The sequence below is a fragment of the Elgaria multicarinata genome, chromosome 1, assembly GCF_023053635.1.
Source record: "Elgaria multicarinata webbii isolate HBS135686 ecotype San Diego chromosome 1, rElgMul1.1.pri, whole genome shotgun sequence".
Lineage (NCBI taxonomy): Eukaryota > Metazoa > Chordata > Lepidosauria > Squamata > Anguidae > Elgaria > Elgaria multicarinata.
In genome coordinates, this window is record NC_086171.1 from 51,138,284 (window position 1) to 51,160,446 (window position 22,163).

Consider the following 22,163-nt stretch of genomic DNA (forward strand, 5'->3'; position numbering starts at 1 on the left):
TGCATGCATTAGCATGCAGCTCATTCACAGTAAGCCAAGATTCCCCAGGATCCTACTTAAGGTTCAATATGAATGTGGTCAGTAAGTTAATAAATCCATAAGGTTTGAATTGTGCCAAAGTGTGTTTCTCTGAAATGAGACTTTCAAGTAACATGATGATGATCAGAGAGAAACTATATTAGTACAAGTATCAAACATTTTAAAAGCATGGGGGAAATTGCAAGAGAAGGTACATGTAAAATATTTTACTGTCTCTTTGCATCTTGATCAATATTACAATGAAGTATGGATGATTTTTGTAGAATATTTTCCGGGCTTTTTTCAGTGTCTAGCCCATTATACACAAAATATCTGCTATAATTAATATAAATAAAATTGATTATCAACTGAGTTTACCCTAGGTACTGAAAATGAGTGGATGAAATCCGTATATTTGTAGTATGTATGTTCAGTAGGCTTGGAATATATAAAATAAGGGTAATTTGTGCTTAAAATCTGCACTGTCAGTCTTGCGTATCCCATAGTTTTAAGCATTCTGGAGTCCTTTAGTGTACAGTTTGACGAGTTTCATCTCACCTATTTAGGCTTTTTGGTGGTTTGATACTTGACATCAAAAGGAAAACACCTTTTTTCTTGAGTGACTTCAAGGATGCATTAAGTCTGCAGTGCCTGGCCTCGATTCTTTTCCTATACTGTGCCTGTATGTCTCCTGTAATCACTTTTGGAGGGCTGCTTGGAGAAGCTACAGAAGGCAGAATAGTGAGTACAAAGAATGGTAGTAGCCAGGCTTTTAGATTTTCAGAGGCAAGTGACTGTGTTCATTTGTCTCCTTTATTTCTACCTTTATTTGAAAACCTTTAGCCACAACATTTTATTAGCCATGCCCCAAAGTAGATGTTCCTCAAATATTAACTGTTGTGGAAAATGTGGAGAACATGTATGTATGAACAGGAGAAGATGCACAGTTAAGGTAAACATTATCCTGTCTTGATGAACACTTTCATGAATTGAGAAATGGCTTGCATTGTCTTTATTTTAAAAAAGGGCTTAAACTGGCTGTTGGGGAAAACATTTGGTCCACCATCAGAGTAGATCTACCAATTGTTCTGCTCAAGGCTAATGATTCAGAGATTTTTCATTATCTTAGGGGTTAATAGACTCATTAAATGTCTTTTTAAAAATATGCTTTGGAAAGAAAAATGCAGAATAAAATACTCAGGGCTGACCTAAATGCCATGCACATGTGCATGTAACAAAATCCAAACAGTCACTTTCATTAGAGAAAAGCTGTTTCAGGAAGGGATTAATTTGGAGCAGAGAAGTGGTGGGGAAGGGGTGCTTAACCCTTTTCCTGCTTGCCACTTGCTTACTATAACTCTCCTTAAACCACTTTGCCACTTCCTCTACACCATCCTTGGGGGATGCGCAGCAAAAAAAATGTTGGTCACAGAAAAAATGAAGCACTTCTCCAAAATGTCCAGATGATGCTTAAGAACTTGGCTTCTAACTCACTGGTGGAAGTCTTCCATTAGAAAGTTGGAAGCCAGGAGTTCTAAAACATTATTTGGAAGTTTTGAAGGAATCAATAGCCCTTGATAGAGAGAAGAATTTTGAAATGCATCAGGAGCTATAAAGTTGCTGTAGCTATCATTTTGAGGGGAGGGGTTGGCTGGCCTTGACAGCCCTTCTCATGTTCCCCTCCCCCATGTTTTTAAAGCAGCTTTCCCCCACCACTTCTCCACTCCAGATTGCTCCTTCTGAAGCTGCCTTTCTCTACATGTAATTGTTAGGATTTAAATACATGTTTGTATGTAACACGTAGTTTGGTCCTCAGATATTTGATATACTGGGAAATAGTTTTAACTGTTACTTGCTATAAAAAAAAAATTTAACATCTTAAGAGAGAGAAAAAACCCCTACTATGAACCTTAATAAGTTTTATAATTGTTTAGAATGTGTTGGTTATCAGAACAGCTGACCTAACAGGGTTTTAAAACTAATGGAAATCATTGTATAAGGAAATGTTTTTTTGAGGTCAACATATCAGTATATAATGGCCACCTGTGACATCTTTTTTAAAAGGGTTGTGTGTTTACATCTTAATATGTCATTGTAAATCTATCCTTTACATGTCAAAGTTTAAATGTCAAAAAATCTAAAATTGAAAATGTCAGCATTGCTTTCCAGAACAGGTCTTTACGCTTCCATACAGTGTCAATGCTTCCTAATTTTCCAGACTTTATTTAGCTTTTTTATATAATTGGATCCTTTTATATATTAAATTATTGTGGTCTTTACAAAACAAAACCACTGCTCTACTTGCTTGTGGAAAACTGGTTTTCACTAATACAGGACATCCTTGTAATGAGGTATAATATGTTTGTTTGTTTATTTATTTATTTATTTAAACATTTATATCCCGCCCTATATCACAGGGATCTTAGCATGGTGTACACGTTGAAAAAGACCCATAGTTTTGGGGGCTAAAATACTTGTTAGAGCATATTATCAAGCAGCTGGTTAAAAATGTGTACTTCCTGAGTGTAAATTGAAAAATGCCTTCTTTCTTCTAGCTGTCTGGGATTCTTTGCTGCCTCCACTTGCTTGGTGTGCATCAGTGAATATATTAAATTAGTTACTGCACACATGTGTTCAAGCACAGTAACTGGCTTGTAAGGTATACACTTGTGTTCACACCACTTCCTCATACCTCCAGAGGCTATCACCTCCACAGTACTCCTGCCCTTACCATCCTGCCTTGAGAACCCAAGGTTAATGCATTGATCATAAAAAAGACTAGCTTATGGTTAACATCTGAAGGATTAGCTTGACCATATATGCTACATTAAGTGTAAACCATGACATTCTGCTGGTTGTGGTTCTATTTTGACATATTACGCCTATTGACACATACATTTCCTGTTGATGGCTTTTAGTGCACATTGTGTCGGCCTATATTGTGTTTGCCCGGCAATTACCGTAATTGGTCTTGAATACCTTGCAATGAATTAAGGAACTTAAAACTTGGATTGTCTGTCCATGCATTTTAAAACTAATTTTGCTATTCTAAAACTAACAACAACTTAATTTTGTTAGTCCTCCCATTTCCTGTGAATGGGTTATGTTACAGAGGGTGCTCTGTTAAAATGGTATTAAGAAAAGAGTTAGACAGATACAGAACATTGTAAGTAAAAATGCATTACCAGGTGGGATGATGACTTCTTCATTTATTTCCTGTTTCCATTTATTTCCAGTTCCTTTATATGTTAAATCATCATTGTTCCATTGCGTCCAGTCAGTTTGTTTTGTTGTGATTGATTTGATTAGTACAATATTAATACAGCACATCATACACAATTTGGGTACAGGTTTGTTGCAACACTCTTTCTTTATACAGGAGGAAGCCCTTTGCTTATCTTTTTTTCTCCCTACTTTAATTAGTTTGTGTGCTACAATTGTTGATGTATGCTTTTCTTCCTTTAGCCTTCCAAATGAATAACTTGTTCCCATGGCTTTTGGGTAGCTTTACTATTTTTAAATGAAGCATTCCAGATTTTGTCAATGATATTGCTAAGTTACAATTTTGAAGTAGAATGTATTACAGCCAGTAATGATAGTAATATTCTAACTCTTGCTGCTGTTTACAAATTAATATGTGTAAATGCCAATCTTGCATTCAGTGAATCACAGGATTTTTTCTTCCCTCCAGAGTGCAATAGAATCTTTATTTGGAGCATCATTAACTGGGATTGCATATTCAGTGTTTGCTGGGCAACCTCTGACAATACTCGGGAGTACAGGACCTGTACTAGTATTTGAAAAAATATTATTTAAATTCTGCAAGTAAGTACATCTTTATTAATTTGTTCTGAAATCTTCCTTACAAAAGTAGCAAATAAAATCCTTTTAAAAACAGTAAAATACCAACATGCAGCAGATGGAAAGGCCTGGGAGAAAAGGATGGACTTCACCTGGTGCCCAAAAATTAATAAGCTAGACCCAGGCACACATATTGGGAGGGAGTTCAACAACGTAGACACCACTGCGCCTCACCTCAGAAAGTAGGGGTGCTCAGAGAAAGTGTCTCTGAAACAGATCTGTTCCTAATTTAAGAACAGTACATTTTAAAATTTGCTCCTAGCAAAGCCCCACCCACTCACAGTTTAAATAAAAAAGAATGTTAAGGTGAATCCAGGTAGATCTATGCTTTCCAAAGCAGTCTCTTTCCCTGATTGGGCAGGGAAGGTGTGCTGCCTCCTTACATCCTGGGCAGGGAAAGGCTCAGGCGGAGCCTGACATATGTACCATGGGCCACATAAATGTGTCCCTGGGTTGCTCACTCCCACTTTATATGAACTATGTTATACAGCCATTTTAGAACTATGCCACCCCAGGATGCAAATAAGAGATCACCTATTTGAATGATTCCCCCATGTCAGTATGTGTTTCAAGCTGTGACAAGAACAGGTACTTCCTTTTGAATGTCTTAACTGGTTTTGCGATTTCAAAAAGAACCTGGTCAAAATATACTATAAATTGAGAAAAAATGAGCACTGGCTAAGGAGCCAGAACAAATCTGATATAGTGTTTGCCTTATGCTTAATTTAAATAGTTTTACTGAATCCATATTTCTTTTTCAAACAGGGATTATGAGCTTTCGTATCTCTCCCTACGAACCAGCATCGGTCTATGGACAGCATTTTTGTGTATATTGTTAGTAGCAACTGATGCAAGCAGCCTTGTGTGTTACATCACTCGATTTACTGAGGAGGCGTTTGCTGCTCTAATTTGTATGATATTTATATACGAAGCACTGGAAAAGCTTTATCAGTTGGGAAAAATTTATGCTTTCAATATGCAGAACGACCTCGATAAACTGACACTGTATTCGTAAGTGTGGTTTTCTTAGGGAAATATGAGAGGGCTGTAACCTGTCTTTGAAAATATTCATATTAGACATGGTTTGTGTCTGTGTGCTTCCAGTGTGATCATTCACAAATGTTTTCTCAAACTTTGCAAAACATTATGCTGTACTAGATTAAACTGGGAATCCATCTAGGCCAGGGGTTGGCAACCCTTTTTTCTGATGATGTTCGCTTTCTTTTGTGGGTAATCTGTCAGGGATGCATGTTGGTGGTGGGCAGGGCCGGAGCCAAAGATGGGTGGATCACCACTTTTTCTCTTTCTGCAACTCCCCTTTTCTGTCTCTCCCCCTTTTCCTTTCCACACAGTAGGCTACTAGAGAAGGGACAGGTCACTCTTGGCAGAGTTCTGAAAGGATTGTATGCAAAGGACTTGACATTAGTCCAAGGGCTGCAGTTGGCCCAAGGGGTGCACGTTGCCCACCGCTGATCTACGCTAATTCTATCTGATCCATCTGGCACTGGCTAGTTCTGGATGTTTCATTGTATGTAGCACAACATAGCAACAATGAAGCATTCACTGTTAGTTTATTTATTGTCACTTTCCATCAACTCTAAAGATTAAAAACGCTTGCAATGTAAGGATACATGAGCTGTGGCTATTCTTTAGTATCAAGGCAATTGTTGGCCTTGATAGTTCCCTTTTGCTTGCCTTTTAAAGTTTAATATGTTGCTTATTGAAAACAAAAAGGGCATTCTCTTTAGAAAGATTCTTGGATTAGTTATTGAGTTACACTGCATTTCATACTTCAAATGTTTATGTATTTCCTGAAAACTTTTCTTATTGTTGCTTTAAAATGTTGGAATAAATGCTTTAAAAGTCTATAGCAGAAAGATGAAATACTGACTAATATGCTGAAATCTTAAACTTGCTAGATGTGTGTGTGTAGAGCCTCAAAATCCCAGCAATAAAACACTGGAGCTATGGATGACAACCAACACATCTGTGGATACTATACCCTGGGCTAACCTCACAGTTAAGGTGAGTGCTTTGAAATATGATGTAGAACTTTGTGTTCCAAAATAACAGTAGAATAGAACCCTATTCAGGTGGCCTGATTCTGAGTGAACTAAACAGGTGAGGAGAGGGAGTACACTCGCTCTTCCACGAGCCTGAGACTTGCTTGTAATCTTGCCATGCTGAGAAGGTCTAGGGGGAGAAAAACAATATTACTTGAATAGGCTTTGGAAATCTCTTTATGCTCATCTCTTCAGGTATATTTTAGTAACTGAAAGCATAAAAACAATTATTAAAGAACCCAATGGCTTTCTATATATGTTGTTGTTTTCATAATTGTAAAGGAGAATCTAGGATAGCAAAAACTAATACTTGCAAGGCAGCAAAAAGTGAAACTATATTGCTTAAATGTTCACAGAGAAGCAAATTCCTTAATCCTTTGTACAAAATGTTCTTCATATGTGGGATACTGTTGAATTCAAAGAGCCAGCTCCTTCTTTACAGCAGTCTCAACTTAATTTGACCTATAATTCAAGAATATGTGGAGTACATACAATGAACATGTCGATCTGTGAGAATCTTTTCCATTTTTGCACCAAAAAGGTGCTTCAAATTGAGATTGGTAAGTGTATGGGAAGCCATACTAAAGCCCTCAAACAAAGGTGGCAAAAAATCTTAACATGTGCTAAGCTGGTTGTCTGTACTCACACAAACTGTGGCCCTTTCTACACCTAAGGGTTATCCCAGGAAAATGGAGGGATCATCCCTGCCTGCTCCCGGGATCCCCTGTGTGACATTTGCATGCACAGGGACGATCCTGAGCTATAGGGCTGGTGTAGACATGCCCTGTGTCTGTATCTTTTTAGCTCACAGCTAGGAATTCTTTTGTACACTTATGGGCAGACACATGTTTAATTACAGATTGAACAGTTCTTAATAAAACGTCTAATTTGTGTTTCTGAATGTTTTGACTTTCAGCAATGTAATGATCTTCATGGTGCATTTGTTGGATCAGCCTGTGGCCACCATGGTCCATATTTCCCAGATGTTTTGTTTTGGTCTGTCATATTATTCTTTACAACATTTTTCCTCTCATCTTTCTTCAAGCAGTTCAAGACCAAACGGTATTTTCCAACTAAGGTAATTGTTTTAGCATTAGTCCATTTCTATATTCAGTATTTTGCAGAAGGGAGAGTTAAAATTTAGTTACTAGTGCTGAAAATGTAATATTCATCAGATCAAAGTTTTGATTTGTTAATATATTCCTGAAAGGAACCTATAAAAGTGATTTAGCAGGTTTGGCAGCTGGGCCTGAGTAGTTGTCTGTCAAGTCAAAAGCCCCTCCTTCATGATTGAATCATGGAGGATTGGCGGATGGTGGCATTTGGCACCGATGGTTGGGATTTGTTAGTTGGAAGAAAGTGGTTATAGTGCCTGAGAAAGTAGATTCTATCTAATCCTGTCCTTGACACACACACACACACACACATATATGTACGACACTCTAAATGACCCTAAGATTAGAGTTAGTATAGTTATTATCGCAATAAGTTTGTTTATTTTATTCTGGTGTACATGTTCTGTACGTTGAGCCTTGTTTTCCATCTGTAATCCCCGCTTTTTCCCTATGAACAGAAAGGCCCATGTTGAATATTCACAACACCTTATCTTTGACGTTTCTTACTATGTACATATTTATAAAGTTTAAGGTGTTCCTGGCCCAGCCAGGGAAATATGACAAACATGGAGTGGTGGCAGTGACAATACCTGAGCAGGTATAATTAGCTATTAATGAATATTCCAAAGTCCTAAGGTGGTGCTATATATCAGAAGACCAAAGGATCATCAAGCCCAATTACATAATCTAGAGTGCTGTTCTACAAGTTGTGAATAGAACAAATGTGGCACACTGCTATAAAGTGATTGCAGAATGAATAGCCTTTTTGCTGGCTCCTTCCTTTCCAGCAGTCCCAGTACTGTCGACCCTAAATGCATGAACGTAAATCCACTTATGCTCAAAGGAGTCTGTAAATCTGTGGAAAATAGTATATCTTGGCAGACTTATTTTTTACAAAGCTTTGGAAAACAACTTGTTCCACTGAATTGAATGCAACATTTATTATTAGTTTGATTGCATTTGCTGTCAAAAATAATGAAAAGAACCTGGATTAGAAATGAGAATCGAGTAGAGGATGAAATTGTTGAAATGTATGCTGTGTGAATCAGCTGAACAAAGTGCTACACAAGCAGCTGTTCAGTACAACGTTCTTAAATATTTAATATGGATATTAGCAAAAGTGCTGTAATGAAGTTTTAAAGAGGCTGAATGATGGTTTCTGGTGCATATTTAAACCTGTCATGAATTCTGTGTTTAATCAAATGTACAGTATAGCAACTCAAGTTACGCTTCTGTCACCATTTAAACAAGAATCCTCCCATCAGTATAGAACTACAAAGTGCAAACATAGTGTGGGAAAACTTTATTTATTTATTTATTTATTTATTACATTTTTATACCGCCCAATAGCCGAAGCTCTCTGGGTGGTTCACAAAAATTCCATAAAGGAACTTTGTGGCAGCAACTGTACAAAGGCACATGTAATTCAACACTGGATCCTTTTAAATTAATATTTTGTAATTGTTCCAAAAACATTGTTAAATTGAATTAATCATAGTTAACGTTGGTCAAAGATACAACAAGCAGTAGGAAAGGGAAGCTGGGGAGGTGGTTGCCCATGAGTGGGGAGTAGGAACTTATGATCATGCAGCCTGCTCCTGATTCTTTAGCTCAAGTTAAAGACTAACATTAAGTTGTTTGAGATGCATTACGACATTTTCATAGGCATGCGCAGCACATTTCGTTAGGGTGTGCACCAGGGATTTTTTTTTAAAAAAAGGCAAACATTTATTGAATACTCAGTCATGAAGGACATTATTTTTATTCATTCATTTATTAAGCACTGGAGGCACTGATGCCATACTCTAGAGTGTTTGGCTTGCCTGACTGTGGGACATTGGACGTTGTGGGGGGGATGGGAAATGAGGATATGCTCCTCAAGCCCAAGCATTGGTGGGACTTTGTGGTGACACTGGCTGGAGGAGTGGCTTACGAGACGGTATTAGCCTTTGGGGGCCTCCTCCTGGCCTCTTTGAAGTGCATCTCTTGGCAAAGAGGCTCCCAGCAGAGCAATTCCTTTTCGCTTCTGCTGCTGAGAGCAAAGGTGCTCTCTCGGATGCAGCGGTTCTTCAGCATGGTAGCAGAAAAGCTGGAGGACCATTCCTGCTGTGTGGATCCCCATCTGGATCCCTACTCAATGGCCCTCTCAATTCGGTACTTATTGCTTGAGACATTAGGGTATGCCTAGGCACATTGAACACACACACCGCTTGCGCACGTCTATGAACATTTTTATTACGTATTACTACTTGCAGTACTGGGGAGTAAGATTCTCATAATCTAACCATTACTTCTTGACAGTGAGTTGCCACTTTGAATTTGGTTAAATAAGGTATTTTGAAAGGTTTGCCTTGAATGTTAGAATGTCCAGAAGAAATATTTACTTCAAACTACTCTGAAATTAAGACTTTAACTGATAAACTGCTGGATCTGAATAAGTATAACTTTCACTAAATCCTTTGTAACTAGTTCAATATGAGTAATTATTGGACAGAACACACTATCACTGTTGCAAATATCCTTTATTTGCAAGAGGAAAAATGTTTTACAGTACCTTCCTTTTTTTTTTTTTAGGTGCGTTCTACAATAAGTGACTTTGCTGTATTTTTGACAATAGTGATTATGGTTCTCATTGATTACCTTGTGGGGGTTCCTTCTCCTAAACTCCTTGTGCCTGAAAAATTTGAAGTAAGCAAAAGTTGTTATTTTTTTAAAAAATGCAAATGTTAAAAGATACTTTTTAAACACTGCTGGTAGCATTACTTAATTTAAAGAAATAATGTCTCTTTGTGGTAGGTTGTTGTTACAAGATACAAATGATTATACTAGCATTATGGAGGCTAGATAGCACAACATCCATTTTGTGAGAGGTGGCATAGCTATAACTGACAGTTGATGGCATGTTTTAAGTTCCATCATGCACCGATGCACCATAAAAAGTAGATTTTCTTCAGTTTTGCTTGTGTATTGAAAATGTTGATTATGTCTTTTTGTCTTTTTGTATTAAAAGACAGTTCTATCTTTTTGTATTCTTACCTTTAGTTTCTTATCTTGGTAACTCAGAGAGTAACTTGAACACAGTGGGAACTCACTTCTCAGTATATGTGCATAGAATTGTACTGTTCTTTAGTGTATTCCATCCCATGGGTGTGCTTTCATGCAGCACACCCTTCACCCACTCCTTGGTTACAATGCAATCCTATGCACACTTGGGGAGTATGTCCTATTGTACTAAGTGGGACTTGGTTCTGAATAAACATGCACAAGATTGGGCAATTAGTCAACTTTGTTTTGTTATATTGTCTACTCCACAAGGACTTCAGGAGTATTACTTTAAAAGGCAATTGCAGGAGGCAACCTGGTACCCTCCAAATGTTTTGAACTACAACTCTCATAATACATGAGCATTAGCCATGCTGGCTGAGACTTACGGTAGTTGTAATCCAAAACATCTGTTTGGCACTAGCCTACAGTATTTCTTGTTATCTTAAATTACATCTCATTGTTAATTTTTTAACAATGTGTGCCTGATCATTATCCCAAGCTATTCTAACCCATTTTTAAATTTGGATTTTTTGAAAGTGTACACAGTGTAAATATTATGCATACAAAGTAAGAAATTCAGTTGTTTCTTTAATTTAAAAAATGAAGAAATACTTAGTCTTTTTTACATCTGTTCTTCTCTTGTTTTAGCCTACACGAAGTGACCGGGGATGGCTCATAGATCCTCTGGGAACTAATCCTTGGTGGACACTTGTGATAGCTGCAGTTCCTGCATTACTCTGTACCATTCTCATTTTTATGGACCAGCAAATTACAGCAGTTATCATAAACAGGAAAGAGCATAAGCTCAAGGTGAACATTTGCTTTCACTTCCTTATTGAGAATGCAAAAGTCAACTTCGCTTGTGCAGTAATAACTTCCTTAATATACTTAGCATTGGTCTAAAATGTTGAACTTGGAAGTCAAAATCTCATGTTCAGTATAAATTCATAAACTGAAATAAAATTATGCATGCCAGGCCTAATTTGTTTATAAATTGCAACATTTATTCTGGGGAACACACAGTTCTTGTTAAAAGCTGAGAAAGGGATGAGTGTCAAGGGACTGGGCTGGTAAGAGTTGGGGCTGGTGAAATATTGATGTATTAGGAATGCCGTGTTAAGTTCATAGAGACAGGAAAGGGAGTAAATAATAGACCTCATGGCTATTGACAGTGCTACTTGAACCAGAGAAACAGAGTTCTGCTAAAAAACGAATTCTGATAACGTCACGGCTGGTCACTCAAGAAAGCTTACTGAAATAAAAAATGTTTTCAGGAGGCGCCAGAAGCAACATAATGTTGGTGCCTGCCTAACCTCCAAAGGCAGGGAATTCCATAGGACTGGGGCCATGGCACTGAAGTCTCTTCTCCTGGTGGGCTCCAATTGGGCCACAGGTCCATGTGGAATCACCAGGAGCATGCCCTCTTATTACCATTCAGGTTGGTAAGGGAGGAGGCGCTCTCTCAGGCATCCTGGTCCAAAGTTGTTTAGGGCTTTGTACACTAGTACTAGAAATTTAAACCTGGCTCAGTAGCGAATAGGCACCCGGTGCAGATCTCAGGGCATTATAAATATGTCTGTGTAGAGGTTTCAAAAGTTTGATACTAGAATGTATTTGTCGTGATACCAGTTTAGTATGAAATATGTTTGTTTGATTCCACAGAAAAGTTGTGGCTATCATCTCGATCTGCTTATGGTTGGCATTATGCTAGGTATATGCTCTATCATGGGATTGCCTTGGTTTGTGGCTGCAACTGTTCTTTCCATAAGTCATGTCAACAGTTTAAAAGTAGAATCTGAGTGTTCTGCTCCAGGAGAGCAGCCGAAGTTCCTGGGAATCCGTGAGCAGAGGGTGACAGGATTAATGATCTTTGTTCTGATGGGGTTGTCAGTGTTTATGACCTCTGTATTAAAGGTAAGAACAAAATTGTTCTGTAACATTATATAAGTGTAACATGTGATAAACAATTTTAAAATTCTTATTGGTGTGGCTTAGATGAGTTGATCTCAGTTCTAGCCAAAAGCAGCCAAACATCATAACTTAATTGTGACTTAATATGTTTCTGCAACTTTCAGAATAGAAAGATAGATAGTTGAATACCATGGCCAGATGTTTCAACAGCTGTATTTTTTTTTCTTTGTATGGGCTGCTTCAATTTGAAATGTGTTCACTATTGCTAGTTGGGAGTGAGTATCTTGCTGACTAAGATGGGTCAAAAGTCCAGGGAATGACAGTCCAAAGGAAACAAACTGGGAGACTATTTAGCATGCCATTTACCTTTGCCTGTTAGTTCTATTTTAGCTCTAGAATACTCAAGATTATTGCTAGCCTATCCTTATAACAGCAGGGAGATCTTGAGGTGTCTGAGGCCTAATCTACACCAAGCAGGATATAGCACTATGAAAGCAGTATATAAATGGCAGGAGCCACACTACTGCTTTATAGCAATATTAAAGTAAGCTGAAAACTGTTGGGGCCCATTGACACATACCATATACTGCTTTCATAGTGCAATGTCCTGTTTGGTGTAGATTAGGCCTGAGTTTTAGGACATCACATGGCATTTGGATGACTTACTGAAGGATCTAGATTAGGAAGACAATACTTTATTCTTTTGCACTTCTCTCTGAACATCTCCCAAGGGATTTCTTCCAGAATAAAGATACAGTTTGGTACACTCTGTCTGTGGATGTTGTCCAGCCTTAACAGTGAGGATGGAGAATGGATTGTTACACTTCTCCTGTTACTGCTGGGATTGTGGGACAGCTGTCCTGTCTTTGTTCAAAAGAATTTGGGTTACTGGTTATATTGTGGGGAGAACATGAGATGTGTTTTTATTGTACTCAATTTGAGTAGCATTTCTACTTTGAGTTTTGATGATTTTTTGTGATACAGACTGTTCTTTCACTTGTTGCAAGAATTTTCTAGAGAAGCGATTGGCACAGATGTGCAAAATAAGTGAAATTCAGAATTGGACAACAAGCCTAATTAAATTACACATGTAAATGCGTATCATAAACTCCAGTTATTTTCCTTTACAGGAAAGCTGCTTTGGGAGGGAGAAAGTTAAAATGGAGAAGTGGGCGAAGTGCCTAGCCTTCCAAAATTGCTTTCCTGTAACACAAGCAGCTACTGCAGTTGAGTTATATAAGCATTTGTGTGTGACGTTTAGTTAGGCCCAGAACATAAGGATAGTAAAAAAAAAAAAAAAAAAAAGTGGGGGGACTGGAATAGTTAGTTATATTTAAATTTGTTCACATACTTTACATACAAAAATGTTAACTTAAAAAACTTATGTTTAGTATACTTATGTTCCACTTCTGAGATCTGATGGGCTAAAGCTTTCTATTGAAAGTACATCTTCATATTTAATTGCAAAACTATTGTCCTGTTGTTGAATTCTGTGTTCGTATTTTTTGGATAAAGTACCCCAGCCTGTGAAAATTCCACTTGATCTTTTGCATTCCTTGATCTGTTAATTTCTGAATTTAAACGCAATGATTTTCTCCACAGTTTATTCCAATGCCAGTTTTGTATGGTGTTTTTCTTTACATGGGAGCATCCTCACTAAAAGGCATCCAGGCAAGTACTATTTTAATAATGTAGTACTTTGATGAACAATTTCATTTATTTATTACATTTTTAAACCACCCAATAGCCAAAGCTCTCTGGGCAGTTCACAAAAAATTGAAAAACAGATAATATAGTTTGACTTCCTTGCTGTGACCCCAAAGCTGCCTTTGAAGAGGAAATTGGTGGAAATCTGACAGGGGCAACTTGTACAATCAGAGTTAAAAGGCAGATAGAAAACTATAAAAGAAAGCAGGAAAGAGAAGGATTCTGCCCTGCCTAAATGCAGCTTATAGATGGGGAGGGAGGGTGTGTTTCTTTCTTCTTTCCCTGGGCTAAAGCTATGCTTAATTCAGAAGAAAGAATTCACGTATATATAAATATTTGATTAGAGTTGTTTAGAAGTTTTCATAAGTTGTTATAGCTAATGTAATTCTTTGTTACAGGTCTAATAGATCAATGCTTTAAATATTTGACCAATATTTGTTCCATGCAAGTGAGAAATAATCAACTCTGACTAGCTTTGTAAAACATTTACATTTCTTAATTAGTTTTATTTCTTATATTTCTCTTTTGAAAAATGTGCAGTGATTTTGTTTCTTATCAATTTAGTTTTTTGATCGTATCAAATTGTTCGGAATGCCTGCCAAGCATCAGCCTGATTTGATCTATCTGCGATACGTGCCACTCTGGAAAGTTCATATATTTACTGTAGTTCAACTTACCTGTCTTGTACTTCTGTGGGTAATTAAAGCATCGCGGGCGGCTGTTGTTTTTCCTATGATGGTAAGTTCAAGTGTATCTGAACACTTATTTGAAAATACTCAGCAGTGGCAAATCAGTTTATTTACCTAAAAGAGTCATGTCATACAATTCTGACATAACTAAACCTACATTGTGTAACTCAACCTACATTAATTATATATATGTATATATATATTGGCGTTCTGATTTATATGTGATTTATATGTGATATGTGATTTATATGTGTTTTAAAATTGTTTTAAAGGTTTTAGCTCTAGTATTCATTCGCAAACTCATGGATTTGTGTTTCACCAAACGGGAACTCAGTTGGCTTGATGACCTTATGCCAGAAAGCAAGAAGAAGAAGGAAGATGACAAAAAGAAAAAAGCAAAGGAAGTAAGTTGAATAGTAAGAATAATAAAGAATAACTAGAAACAGTGGTTTATGAGAAAAACAGTGAAAACATAGGGTTGGTTCCATGGACAGAAGGGATCCACTCATGGAAGGTGTCTTTATCCTATTTTAAGTGATCTCCCTCTCAACATACCTCTCCCCATTCAGCAGGGTCACCTATAACATTTTCTAGTAACTGGAGAGCCTACCTTTGTGGGATGAGGGGGAAGGGAAGTCTACTTCCACCAGCCTAGTTCCATCCACCACCCCACTTAAATTTTAGTTTTAACTCTAAACCCAACCCATTGTTTCCATAGTTCTCAATGTTACTTGCATGCTCAGTGATGTAAAGTGTTAGAATCTGTGTTAATATATACAAAATGAGATATGATTGTTAGCGTGATTGGCTTAATGGAGGAGACATACAGAATACATTCATGAACTTTAAACCTGGATATCTATAAAATTGTCCTAATTATGACCCTTTGACCCTCCATTGGGTGCTGCTATGAAATGCCTCCATCATAATGAGGTGGAGGCTGCCACCGGGAAGAAGAACTGAAAAGCTCTTGTACATGAATGGAACACTGCCCATAGCATTCTGGATTAAGTAAATGTAAAAGATTAAATATTTTTCCATTTTCTAATTTCATACTGGACTACATACACACTAAGTGAGCAATATTAGTCAATCCTCATAAAGGCATCTGAGACTCATAACTTAAAACTGTGACTCAGAATGTATTCACAGAGTTCTCGCTAGGGCTGACCCAAGATTATTGTAAGCTGTGGACAAAATACAGTTATGGTTACTTTGCTCCATATTGAAAATGAGTTTTATACATGGCCCCATTTACAGGACTTCTTCTTGTAGTTCAAAATTTCTTAAATGTATTGGATGTGTAACTTTCAGGAAGCTGAACGAATGTTTCAGACAGTGGACAGTGAAACTGTACACCTTCCATATGACAGAGGCGATGTGTTACAGATTCCAGTGAAAGCTCTAAAATACAGGTGATATATACCTATTTTCATTGAATTTGATTTTCGTATAGTTGGATATCTGATGTTGGGTTTAATATATTTTAACAATTTTGAATGGACACTGACCTCCAAATCTGGGATTCACCTGAAAAAGAGAAACGAAGGAGAAACTGAAAGCTCCTTATATCTATAATATAGCTGTGTGTACCTGTATTAAATTACATCTTACTCATTCACGTGACCCTTTTGAACAGATCAGATGACTCTGTTTCAACCTGCTGCTCTCAGGGTGAAGAAGCTCCTGTGGGTCAGTTCTGCCTAATGTGTTACTGTGCATGGCTAATGAGATTAAAAGCATTGAAGATACTAAGTATAAATTAACTGAGCCATATATTTACCAGCTACATAAAGCCTGAACAACCTTTTATCAGTGCTACAAACAATTCATATTTAACTCAAATGCTTGTGCACATAAAAACTTGAATCTTTTTGTGCTGAGAAAATTTGATAACAAAACTGGGGAAGTTAGTTAAAGTATTCCCAAAACAGCACCCACTTATTTACAATTATTTTAAACTCCAGGCTTCTTCATGTGATTCAGTTACTATTTGAAGATTCAGTGGACATTTAATAGTTTTTAGATTGAACTAAATTGGTTGATGAAAAAACATCAAGTTGGGATGCTTCTGCAGAATGGGTACTATAACAGTTAATGCTATTAGTCTGAAAGACATAGCATTTTCCTCTAAATTTGCCTACTACTGAAAGAAATCTCAGTTAAGATTTCTTTCTCTCCTTACATTAGGACAAAGATATCGCTAGTTTATTGCCAGTTTTCCATCCCTTACTTCAGGAGTGGACAAGTTGTTGCCCTCCAGATGTTTTGGCTTACAACTCTCATCAGCCCTCACTATTGGCTGTGCTGACAAGGGCTGTTGGGGGTTGTAAAGCAAAGCCTTTGGAGGCCCCAAGTTGCCTATCTCTTCTTTACCTGTAGGGGCTGCTAAAATGGATACATTTTAAATGGCTTTTGACTCGGTTTCATCTGGAATACCAAAGCTAAGGCTGCAATCCTTAATCAGTTTGTCTAGGAGCAATCCCTCTGCCAGCCATAGAATCAGCTGGGAATAATTTAAGGGTGCAATCCTCTTCATGTTTAGACAGAGCAAAAGTCCTACAATTTCCAGCATTCTCAAGTTGTGGGTTTTTTTCCTTTCTAAACAGGCATAAATTGCTCCCTAAGCATCTTAAGTATTGCATCCTAAGAATCTTCTAATTTAAGCAAAGTACCCTTAGTAAATATCATTGGCCATATCCCTAGGTTTGCTTTACAAGGTGCATTTCATTATTTTCTTAAGACAACTCATAGTTTGAATAGTTTTACGCTATGTATTACAAAAGATGTTCCGTTTCCTCTTATCACGGAGTTCTCCTTTAAGGGTTTAAATTAAATACAAGACCCTGTTTCAAAGTCTATTTGTATGTGAAGATGTTTTTTGTAAAGTGCAAACTATTGTATAAATCAGCCTACTATACTTTGGACAAGAAAATATATGATAAAGAAAAGCATCTATGATTCACTCAAAACTCTTCTGGTCTTATATGTTCCAAAAAGAAATGCTTGGAAGTGTAAATGTGGTTCATATCTTTAGAAGTCCTGTGTTCTGAAAACAGACTCAATTAGAACTAACACTGGATTCTCTTGAAATTCAAAGCCTGTTTTTCCTATGTTAAAAAAAAAAACCCTTTTAATCCTGGAACCCTCACATTACGTATATTGATACGGAATGCAAATAATTAATGTAACATGTCACTAGTGGCTATGTAAATAAATAACCTAAGGCTCAAAATATTAAAGAGCATGATGCATATTTTAATTCTACTGCAACGCATGGAGTACTAATCAAGGTGTGTTTGTTGTCTAGCATTGATCCTTCTGTTGTAAACATATCAGATGAAATGGCCAAAACTGCACAGTGGAAGGCTCTTTCCATGAACACAGAGAATGCCAAAGTAGCAAGATCTAACTTGAGGTAGCCTCTAATTCCTCACATTTTCTGATTCTGTTTTGTGTGTCGAGCTGTGGAAATAATTTGGTCTTATCATAATTTATGCCTTGAATAGAGTTTATATCAACATTTAAATAGTGAAAAAGGTAGAAATGTTCATAACAGCTGGGACAGAGGAAGCCTGAAGGCTTCTAAACCTGAAGGCTGTATCCCAAGAACATTAAAACTAGTGCTATGAGTTGCTGCGGGTGGGAGTGGGAGGTGGGGAGCAGAGATGCTCTAAAGCTTCATCAAATAACAGTGTACTATGCTACAGGGCAAGCTAGTTTTGAAACTTGAGGGCATCTAAACAGTTTCTTACATGGCATGATGGTTAGTTGTTCAAAGATAAAAAATCTGATGGGCTAGAGTAAAGTGTATTGCTTGAGCTGAAGCTGAAGCTACTCTTTTGGATACCAACCAAAACTACTTTTTCAGTATATTACAGCCCTCTTTGTGATTGTCCTTTTTGAAATATTTTTCTAAACTGTGGCATAATGGAGAAGAGAATATCATGCATATCTTGTTTTGCATCTGGTTTTATTAATTTTGCATTTTTAGGGTGGTTGCAAAACTACACTATGGCCGGGTTTAGTTGTTTCCCCATGCGTGCTGGTTATATGCGTGGGATTATTCTAATTACTTGTGCCATGGGTTGCTGCATTGTCCAAATGCAGTGCAGGCACAGTGACTTTTCACCCATCCTACAACCCCTACTGCAAGCCATGAATTGTAGGATAGGTGAAAAGTCACTTCGCCCACACCAGGCTCAGACCACACAAAATTATCTGCGGCGCAGATAATTTGGGTAATCTGAGTCGTGCAACCGGCATGCTCAGGAAAAACAACCGTCACTGTGTGTTTTCCCCATTGATTGTTCAAATCCTGCCAATATGAAACCATGGTTTGTGTTAACCATAATTAACAATTCATACTATAGCTTGAGCTTCCAGGTGAACAGCAGGCAAACCATATTTTGAGCTGGTTGTCTGTTTTTGCTTCCCATCTGTTCACTCCCATTTCCAAGATGCAGTAGCCTCTTGAAGTGGAGCAGTGGTCCTAACTATGACTTGTCTGTGGTCTGTGAATTCAACAAATCAGTTTGTAGTTAATCCTGGATTCAGATATTAGAACATACCATAGTTTTCTATTGCATCTGAATCCAGTCAGATTTATGCTACTTGGTCTGTTATAGAACTTACACTGCAGTCTACTCAGAAGTAAGACCCAGTGAATTCAATTGAGCTTACTCCCAGTTAAGTGGGTAAAAGGATTGCTGCTACAAACTGAAATAATTCACTTTTCATTTCACTTTTATTTATTTAGCATTTTTATCCTGCCCTTTAACTAAAAAGGCTCTCAAGGCAGCGTACAAAAATATTTCTTGTATCTAATATACATGTATCTGTGGGTGTGGGTTGCAAAAATGACTAAATGTTTATGACTTGAATGCTGTTAATGTAAATCTTGCATCCAAGTCGCTATTTATATGTAAAATTTTACTAATGTGCTCTTTGCTCATAGAAATAGATGTTAAATAGGGAATGTGTGCATGCGTATGTATTATACTTAATAACAAGTAATATATACGTGAAATAAAAATATTAGTTGATAGTATTTTATACGTTCTTTGGCTTTTCTAACCTTTTGTATTGTTCTTAGCAGCTCTGAAAAAGAAGAGTGTGTGAAAATAGACGTTGAAAATACATCTGAAACAAAGTATGTAGATGCTGAAACCTCGTTATAGAAATAAACAAGGGTATATATCATTTTATAGGATATACTGTAAAAGGGTGACTTCCAACCTTCTTTCAGGTACTGAAATTTGAACTCTGTATACTGTAAGCACAGCAACAAGACTTTAAGACAGGAAAGAAGTGGCAAATCACTCTGGAAATATTTATTTTAGTGGAATGCTTATTTCGGGTTTTTTAAATAGGAAAATTACATTTTAGTTATCCATACATGTCAAATTATCTTTAACTGTAAATTATTGGTCTGCAATGTGTAGAATTTTCTAGTATATAGATTTTTTAAAATAATTTATTGCAGTAATTAATGTCCTTTTTTCAGGCAATTATTGTTTGGGTTTTTGCAAAATGTTCTGTATGTCAATCTGCCTAGAACAAATTCCAAATGTGCCATTTCACAAATGACTGCATTTTCAGCCCTTTCTCACTTCATGTTGCTGTTTCCTGGGGGACTTAATTCACATTTGTGGCAATTTCTTGAATCATATGTGTGAGTATGGAATTATTAAACACTATTCCATTTTTTAAAAAATACTCCAGTCTCATGTCTACATCATGCTAGACAACTTCTCAGTTTTAATTTCTAATTCAGCATTTCACAACTCATGGAAAATCCAGTGATCTGTTATGGGGCTTCCTTCTTCATCAAATATTTTGCAAGGACAGATTATATTCTCTTCACTGAAATTAATGAGGCAGTTCACTAATACAAGGGGATGGAATGGGACACACATCCAGACTTGGGTGCTTGTTTTAAAATGTAAACCAATTCTGTTTTTAGTAAGTTCTTCACATATATTTTTCTTTCTCTGAGTTCCCTTTTCCTGCACATACATAATTATCAGCGAAAATAAATTGAGTCTTTAGAACTACCACCTTATTCTTTAGTGCTTCATTTTCAAATTAAAACTAGGGTATGGAATTAGGACCAATGCCTGTTGGATAGGGTTTAGAATCATAAGCTTTGTGCAGGTGAGATTCCTTGCTTTTGTAAAAAGGTATATTTAAAACATGCCAATGTTCATTTCTAAGAATGCTTTCACGTAATTTAATATCATATCAAATGCTGTACAAGTAGTTTAGGGCAGTCTTCCCCAACCTGATGTCCTCCAGATATGTTGGACTACAACTCTTAGTATTTTCCAGCCAGCCATGCTAGCTGAATGTCCTGGGTATTGTAGTCCAACACATCTGGAGGGCACCAGATTGGGGAAGACTGCTCTAGGAAATTTAAACTGTTTTGTCCTGACTGCTAAAACATAACTCAGCAAATATATCTGACCTAGTTTTAAATACTGTTTGGGACTGAAGCTTAACTTACAAATTCCTGCAAAGGCAGCAGAGTGTAAGTCTCCATTTTAGGTAAACACAATTGTAGTCATGGGTACTTAACATCTAAGGCAATAAATTGTGATCTGAAGCTTCACCGCATGCAGAGCGTCTATGACAATAAGGACTTTTCTGATGTTGAGGATGTGCATATGAAGTTGTCTGCAATATAGGAGTGAATGGGGGAGCTCTTGCTTGTGCTCCATGTACCTATCAAAAAATACCACTCATACTAAGGGAGCCCCTGGACTGGAGCTAATGGGTTAGATCCAGATGTAGTCATATGCAGAGTACACCCATTGAAATCAACTAGCTAAGAGACTAATAAGTCCCATTAATTTCAATGGGTGTACTCTGAGTATGACTGCATTTGGACCCGGGACCCAACCCATTATGTTTGGCATTGAGGTGTTAGGATTGTGCAATACAGTAGCTTATATACATTTGTAGGAATGCTAACAATTGAATATGAAGCTACACTTATTAAACTAATTTTATTTTCTTGCCTTTTGTAAAGAAAAATGTGCCTGCTGAGAGAGCACCCATTAAAAACAAAACACACATACTACTAGTTAGATAAACTATATTTCTACATAAATATTTCTTTCAAACTTCATTTCCCTTTGAATCCTTCAAAAGTACAAATTCCTTCTTATAAAGTTGTTTTACTCTGCCTTTACTTAACCCTTCTATTCGTTAATTTTGTCAGAACGCATTTTTAACATCTACTCAATAATTAAAGATAACTTACTGTCTTTCCATTAAGAAGTTATTATCAGAAGAGCATCCACTGTACAATAGTATGCTTTTTGTCTTGGGTGCTACTATAAGTCAGCTTAGCATCAAAATAGATTGTGTTAGAGCCAGATTTGTGCCCAGTGCAGTTCAGCTGCCGCTGGAGGAAGGGGTGTGTGCGTGTTGGTTTTCTCTATCTCCCCTTTAGCCACAGAACCTCTGCTGGTATTATAGGAGGCATTGACTAAAACATGGCTCCATCCTCTTTGCCCAGCAGGGATCCCAATTCCATTTGTGAACAGAAGTAGCCCACGTCTGAATCCAACTTATTGTAATCGTCTTTAATATTCTCTGCATGAGAATATTAAATGGGTTCCCATTGATGTAAATGAGTTCTAAATTACTATCTCCATGATCATTTGTAAATTTTCAGGATAATGTGCAATAGTTTTTAAAGCTTTTAAATTTAAAGGCCAGACTAAAAGTGGGAGGCCCTCAGTTTCAAA

General features: G+C 37.1%; 1 protein-coding gene across 1 annotated transcript in view; it reads left to right on the plus strand.

Moving 5' to 3' along the window:
* SLC4A7 (solute carrier family 4 member 7) overlaps nt 1-21,227 on the plus strand; it is an 88,633-nt gene extending 67,406 nt beyond the window's left edge. The window contains exons 15-28 of the mRNA XM_063128083.1: nt 585-759; nt 3,710-3,843; nt 4,645-4,890; nt 5,799-5,904; nt 6,859-7,020; nt 9,632-9,745; nt 10,751-10,912; nt 11,765-12,016; nt 13,616-13,684; nt 14,285-14,458; nt 14,682-14,813; nt 15,724-15,824; nt 17,720-17,827; nt 19,508-21,227. Coding sequence (XP_062984153.1) covers nt 585-759; nt 3,710-3,843; nt 4,645-4,890; nt 5,799-5,904; nt 6,859-7,020; nt 9,632-9,745; nt 10,751-10,912; nt 11,765-12,016; nt 13,616-13,684; nt 14,285-14,458; nt 14,682-14,813; nt 15,724-15,824; nt 17,720-17,827; nt 19,508-19,589 — 2,017 coding nt within the window. The 3' untranslated portion in view covers nt 19,590-21,227. The remainder of the gene's footprint in view (nt 1-584; nt 760-3,709; nt 3,844-4,644; nt 4,891-5,798; nt 5,905-6,858; nt 7,021-9,631; nt 9,746-10,750; nt 10,913-11,764; nt 12,017-13,615; nt 13,685-14,284; nt 14,459-14,681; nt 14,814-15,723; nt 15,825-17,719; nt 17,828-19,507) is intronic.
* Nucleotides 21,228-22,163: the final 936 nt, after the last annotated feature.